The following is a 7,117-nucleotide window of genomic DNA, read 5'->3' as shown; positions in this document are numbered from 1 at the left end:
AGTGAATGAAGATGCATCCCACACTTTCCAGTTCTTTGGGAAAATGTTGAGAATCATTTCACTTCCCTGTTACATTACTGTACTAATATAAAAACAACCAAACAATAGTGATTGTATCAAAACAAATAGGAAAATGAATGAATGCTTTTGCAAAGCACTGGACATATAAAGAAGGTTTAGTAATTTGAGGCAAAACTAGGAGACATTTGAATGGTTTTTAATCTTACATGTTTATTAAAAGCATTTTTTTTTATACATAGTGTTACATACAATCTCTCAAGGGAAAAGGAGGAAAGTATTTTGAGAAGAGTAACAATGTCAGGTCATTTCCAGGAAACCAACAAAGCATATGACTTATTATCACGTATTAACTTCAAAATTCAGCTGTTACTCCAAGAAACCAACAATGAATCTGAATATCATCAATTCATAGCATATCTGTGCAAAACGGGGACAGTCAGCTCCCAGAGCCCATTATCCAGCAGCTTCCTTTCATCGAAGGCCTTAGAAAAACATCTCAAACTTGAAATGTTAAGTCTTCCTCTATCTTCCATCGGGGCGACCATGCATTTCTGGTGTGTAAGTTAGAAGAACAATCATGACCCACAGGTGCAGCACCGCCTGAAGAAAGAAGATTGGATTAAACTCCAATATCTTTGACCAATCTGCAAACAATGTTTTCAATGAGCACTCACCATGTAAAGGATGACAAAAAGCCTAGCCATGGGGTAGCGCCTCAGAAAGATTCCCAGTCTTATGCTGTCGGTCGCACAAATATTTTAATTAAGGAGAAAATATTTTAATCACAGCTGAGGAAAGAGTCAAATTCAGGCTTACCTGAAGCGATCAATAGTGCTGGCTGCCTTCCGCACTTTTCCATAAACGCCTGGGCTTTCCTGTTCACTGAACAGAACCGGTGTGTTTCTTTGACGGGTCCCTAATAGTTGTTATAAATTAGCAAAAAAATTGTTATTTTCTAATATATTATGGTTAAACATAGAAAGCAATAAAATGTTAAAAGCTGTTTATTATTATCTGTAAAATTGTAATGTAACAAAAGCAAAGAAAGCCAACCTGGGCCCTCCATAGCGCTCATATTGATGGCTGGGCCTCCAGTTTGCCCTCCCTGAGCGTTCTTCAGCTGCTGCTCCAAACGCTCCAGCTGGAAGACCAGGGAGCTTTTCTCAGTGCCCAAAGCCTCCAGCATGGTTTGCTTCTGGATCAGTGTTTCTGTCAGCTGGTGGAGTCGATTCTCCAGCTCCATCTGGCTACTGCTGCTCAGAGTCTTATTGGTCAACTGAAAGAGTTACAGGTAAATCGAAAGAACCCTGCTTTATTTTAGTGATGCCACTAAAATCTCATTGTTTTCTTTCTGTGAAGGAAAAGTAGCAGACCTGATTCCTGAGTTTTTGGATCTCATCTTCTCTGTCTTTGATTCGGCTCTGCAGGTTCAGTTTGGCCCGATGGTTCTCATCCTCAAGGTACTGCAGCTCCTGCATGCCAGAAAAACATATATTTCAAACATTACCACCCAATCAATGTTGTATTTCATGTGATCATCAAACATGGTTGTACCTACCTGCTTGTAGCGCTCCACCTCAGCTTCTAACTCCTGCTTGGCTCGATTCTGCATAGCCTGTTGCTCCTGTAGATGGACCTGCTGCTCCCTCCAAGCTTCTGCCTCTGACAGGGCTTGTGTCTCAAGATCCTATATAGAAAAAAAACATTTGTGTTTCATAACTAAAACATTTGTTCTCACAGAATAAAAAAAATTGCATATTAGGCAGAAGTTACAAGTGGGTAAATATGCAGAGAAATTTGTTGTAATATTATTGAAAAGAACATTAAAAGAAAATGCATTTCAAAAACTGAACTGTGGAAAACTTAGCTTTCAAAAGAAAATGGTTTTGAGAGTAAATTAAAATGTGTATGCAAAATTTGAATCAAAATTTACACAGCATATTTCAGATTTTATCTTTTCAAGTAATTTTCATATTGCATCACCTACAAATTCAGATCTATAGATTTAATGCTCTACTCTTGAGGATGGAACAGCAGTTCTATTGGGCACAGAACCAATAGAAAGTCTGCTCTGCTTTAGCAACAGCCTTTTTTTATTGGGGCATGAACAGACCACTTAGAAGTGCAGACAGGTAGCAGGATTTGAGAATAAGGCAAATTCTGAGAAAAAATGCCATTTGTAAAATACAAGCTGAACCTTGACTCTCAAAACCTTTTCTTTTTTTTTTAATAAGCAAAGTTTCATTTTTTTTTAAATGCGTTTTCTTCAAGCTTCCTTTTTAAACAATGTTATTTACTTTCAGTAATACTGAAACTAATTTCTCTCCATAAGGATCTGAAAACATTCTGCAAAAGCAGCAACAATCAGAGAGTTTTCCCAAGTCCAAAAACATACAACCATATAACAAGCTCACCTGAATTTCTGCCCGTAGAGCGCCCACTTGCCCCTGCAGCTTTTGGATCTCTTCCCTCTGCAGGTCTTTCTCATGACGAAGTTCCTCCAGCTCCAGAGCCATGGTCCCACTACCATCTCCAATCTCGAGACCCGACCCCTCCTTCAAACTGCTTATTAACTTTTCTTTGGACTTAAGAAAAGAAGCAGATAAACAGATAAAAGCATTTTAAACAAACTTTATGTGGAGATATAAAAATGCTACGTTGCATATGAATATTTGCAGAAGGATCCACACCCTTGGAATCTTTTCATATCATCTTATGTAACCGACCAATAAAACGCTTTAGAGGGAAAACAAAATGATGGTTGGTTTTAAAATTTGTTTCTTTGATTCTTTGTTTTCCAGTCTTTGCAGAGGTTCTCCATTATATTTATACACCGACTTTGACTGTGATGTGCACAAATAACAGCCACCTTGATGCTACATTTTTCCACCTGAGCAGTGGATCTCAGCAGCTGCTCTAGAGTTGCTATATTTCATTTATGGGAGCAGAGAAAAGGGCCACTGCAGTCATTCTACAAACATACTTAAACAGAAATGGGTATAACTTTAAATGTGTGTTTCTAATGAGATAAAAACGAAAAAATGTCAAAGGCTGTGAATCCTGAGCATGGAACTGTGTGTATTTTATTCCTTTAAGGCCAAAACTCAGCTTTACTTGTAGGATGCGTGAAGCTTTGTGCTTGTAATCTTGTAGCTCCTGCTTGGCAGACTCAGCTAAAGCTTTGGCGCTTTTCAGTTGCTGCTGGAGGTCGTCGACCCTGAGCTTCTCGTCTGTGGCTCGTCTCTCTGCCGCCATCACCGTCTCGGCAAGGGTTTGCCTCTCAGCTTCTAACCTGCCCAGCCGGTCAGCGTACTCACTCTTTGAGAGCAGGAAACTCATGAGTGTTGATTTTTTTTATGTGTTCATTAATTCCATCCAAAATTGTCGACAGTGTTTACCTGCATCTGCCGATAGCTGTCCTGTTCCCTCCTGACAGAAAGCTCTGCTTCCCGCAGCCTCTCCTGTATCTTTTCCAGAGCTTGGGAGTGCATGCTGCTCCCTTCTGTGTGGTCTTGCATGATTCTACCCACACACACAGAAAAAGTAAAATTAAATACGGGAAAAAATCCCTATCTAACAGGATTTTAATTTCAAACAGCAATGACCAAAATGGTACCTCGACTTTTCTTTCTGTGCTTCCTCCAGTGCAAAGCTGCGAGATTTCAGTAGCTGATCGGCTTCATCGAGTCGGACTTTTAAGACCGCCAGTTGGCCGTCTTTGGCCGAAAGTGCTTCTGTGAGGTCGTCAACCTGTGATCGAAGTTCTCTCAGTGTTCGGTCAGTTTGTGACTGCTCTGAGTTCCACCGATCTGCTCGCAGGCGGGCCTGGTTCAATTCTAGAGGGATGCGATAGAGCAGCAGTGTAAAAACAAAAATGGAGAGAAGTGGAATGCTAAGGCCTTTCTATGTGCTCTGTATCACTCACCATCTTGTAAGTCTTTGGCTCTCTGGATAACTGAGGCCATCTCTTGGTTGAGGGAGGCCACCTCGCTGCGGAGCAGCTGGTTCTCAAGGCGAAGGCTGGACAGGATCTGGCTCTGCGGCTCCTCTGTGGGTACCATGGGCTCCATCCTAGTGGGCTCCTGCGGGGGAGCTAAGCTAGAGTCAGAACTCTCAGGTGTGTCTGTTATAGGGAGGAAAGAGGAAAAAATAAAAGGTATTAATATTGGAAACATGAAAAAAAAAATGCAAAAAAAGAGATAATGCAGCTTTTTATTTGAAGTTTTCAAGCACCAACCTTGACCTTGCTCCTTAGACGAATTCTCCTCTGAGGTTTTTATGCTGTGGGCAGAAAGAGAGCTCATGCTTGAGGCCCTTGACACCCCGCGTGTAGAAGGAGGCGTGGAAGGAGCTGAGAGGTTGCTGTGAGGAGTAACCGAAGGAGGCGGCGTTGGGCTTTGCACCTCCATCACCGGAGCCACGGCTTTCACAAACTCTCTCCTGGAATCCCTCCTGGTGCTTTCCGGAGGGTCCGAACTGTTCAGGAAGTTAAAGAGCATGTCATCATCCACGTCCTGCTCACTCTTTTTGGGCCTCACAAAGCCTGCCGACGTTTTGGCGGGGTTTGACCCGGAGGGGGTGTTGAGCACATTGGCCGTCCCAGCCAGGAGAGTAGCGCTGGATTTCTTAATGTTGCCGGCTACAGCAGAAATGTAATTTGGCGCTTCATGGGAGGATGGGTAGGCATGATGCGTGTCAGATGGCTCAGTCTTGTATGCTGGGGAATTGTATTCATTTTTTACAGCCAGTTCCTCTCCATGCAAAGAGGAAAAGGAGGATGTCCTTGCCTCGCTTTTGCTGAGGGCGGTAGCAGCTCCTTGGTCCACTTTATTTAGGAAGTCCTCGGCTTTTCCAGCCAAATCAGTAAACCAAGACATGTTGCACCCTGAAAGAACAAACAGACAAAGTTTTTACTTCCTCATTACAAAATTGGAAAACTCTCTATTTTATACAGTCATCTCTCCCTGCAGTTAGAGGTGCAGGTCATTTACCGGTAGTCTAAGTGCAAAATGTTTCACAAACTGTTTTTTGCAAAAAAAAACTGAAGTTCTATCAGATTTAACAGACAGCTAAAGAGAATCCTCAAGTCTTGCTGTTAATTCTGAAAAATTCTCATTCAGACATAAGAAAATGCTTTAAGAAAATAATTCAACCTTATTGTCATTACACTGTCACATGTAAAAAGAAACGCAATTCACTCTCTGCATTTAACCCATCCCCTTGGGGAGCAGTGGGCTGACATTGATTTATATGTATACCTATATACATAATTATATATTCAAAATCAATGTCATAATTTCCATTTTGAATTTTATTTTATATATTATTGCTTTAGTAATTTTATATTTATTTTACTGTAAACTTTCAATCACAACTGTATATGTCTGAGGATATTATCCTTCTTGATTTTGAAACTATTCCCCAATTTTTTTGCAGCCCTCAACAGCTTTTCTTCCATGATTTTTGACAAGCTCCCAGAAGGGCAGCGCCTTTTATGGCAACAAAGCCTCGGCTTTGGACAGGCTGCACCAAAACTGAATTTCCCTTTGGGATTGATAAATTATTACTGAATTTATTTGAATTCCCTGTTCCCATTCAATAGTACCAACAGACTTTCCCACCTGAGCTGTCTTCATATGCAGCTCCTCCAGAGTTGCCATAGCTCCACTAGCTGCTTTTTAATAATTAAACTCAGTGCCTCGCTGGCAGTTTTGTTGGATGGTCATGTCTTGGATAGGATGACCATCATACCATAACTTTAATGAATCAAATATTTCTCAGATTGTGGCCTCTGAGGCCCTCACTTAACAGCTGTTATGTTGAGATTGTTAACTGGAGTTTAGAGACTCTAAAACATGCCTTTAGCTGACATAGCAACCTCCTTGAACAGCAATTATACCAAAGTTGTAAAAAAAAATGTAAAAATTTTGCATTTAAGATCAAAATCTTCCTCTTATGTCAACATGCTTTATCCAGAACTCCTCAAGTGGAAAGTTTCAGTTGCACCTGGTTTCATTTCACAAAAAGTGCTCTTTAAAGAATCTTTTGCTATCCAATTATTACCGTAATCGATTAATTGAAAATAAAAATCAACAGATTAATCGATGTGCAAAATAATCAGTACTTGCAGCCCTGGTTGAACTAGATTTAATTATGGAGCATATGATATAAGCAAAGCACATCGTTTAAACCCATTAATTTCATTTTTTAACCACTTTGTATTGTTAAGGATCACTGAAAAATCCAAATAAAATACAATCTTTGAATCAAAGTCTTTAATGTTAGATATGATGCAAATTTGTGTGCTAAACGTTTAAGTAGAGATATACAAATGACCAACCTTTAAAACACATCAGTGTCCTAGCTAAAAGATGTGTTAAGTCTTTAAAATTCAGTAAAACCAGCCATACAGAACAAACTCTTTGTAATACACCAATTATTCACAGCTATAATGCTAACCTTAATCCTTACTTGTTTCCATAAGGTATATTTTAAAGAATAAATAAAAGGTATAAATACACAGAAATTACATGTATAATTATAATAAACGGCATAGCAGGTAGCTGTGCAGCAAATTATTAAACTTGTACTTGAGAGTTACACTTCAAGCTAAAGCTAATAGGCTAAGCAGCTAGCAAAATTAATATTCAAACGTACCGTTTGGTGAAAAGTCGCTGCTTGCTAGCTCTCCAGTCTCCTGGATATCGATGATTTTTTTAATGTTTATACATCAGGGGGGATGTTCGTTTGGATAAACACAGTCAAATGTCATTATCTGTCAAAGAGGATATTTGTGAGCTTTTCCATACGTGGACCAGGAACTGCTCCCGGAAGTGACCCACCTGCCTGAATTGTTGCAGTCAAACGTCAACTCGTTCGCCATATTGGGAGGGGAGCAAATCATTTGAAGCAAGTTTTTTTCTGTTGTTCCTTTAAGGTTTCCCGGCGGTTGGCAAACTACCGGTAGTTAAAGTGCACTACACTACCGCCACCAACTGGTGAGGAGTTAAACAAGGAGCCCGCCCCCCTCAAAAAAAGAATTAATTAATTAAAAATGTATTACAACTTTCCAAACTGTTTAACCCAACATAATAAA

At 40.0% G+C, this 7,117-nt stretch overlaps 1 protein-coding gene across 1 annotated transcript; it reads right to left on the bottom strand.

Annotated features, from left to right (window-relative positions):
* Positions 1–227: 227 nt before the first annotated feature.
* Positions 228–6,874, bottom strand: golga5 (golgin A5). Its single transcript, XM_015389923.1, has 13 exons — positions 6,679–6,874; positions 4,259–4,906; positions 3,947–4,144; positions 3,638–3,857; positions 3,420–3,543; positions 3,136–3,339; positions 2,436–2,606; positions 1,580–1,708; positions 1,395–1,493; positions 1,075–1,297; positions 838–937; positions 696–759; positions 228–621 (listed from the first exon to the last, which is right to left on the bottom strand). The coding sequence occupies exons 2-13, from the start codon at positions 4,896–4,898 to the stop codon at positions 544–546; spliced, it is 2,250 nt and encodes a 749-aa protein (XP_015245409.1). The 5' UTR covers positions 4,899–4,906; positions 6,679–6,874; the 3' UTR covers positions 228–543.
* Between the last annotated feature and the right edge of the window lie 243 nt (positions 6,875–7,117).

The sequence above is a fragment of the Cyprinodon variegatus genome, unplaced genomic scaffold, assembly GCF_000732505.1.
Source record: "Cyprinodon variegatus isolate N-32 unplaced genomic scaffold, C_variegatus-1.0 Scaffold21, whole genome shotgun sequence".
Taxonomy (NCBI): domain Eukaryota; kingdom Metazoa; phylum Chordata; class Actinopteri; order Cyprinodontiformes; family Cyprinodontidae; genus Cyprinodon; species Cyprinodon variegatus.
This window is presented reverse-complemented; position numbering and strand designations above follow the sequence as displayed.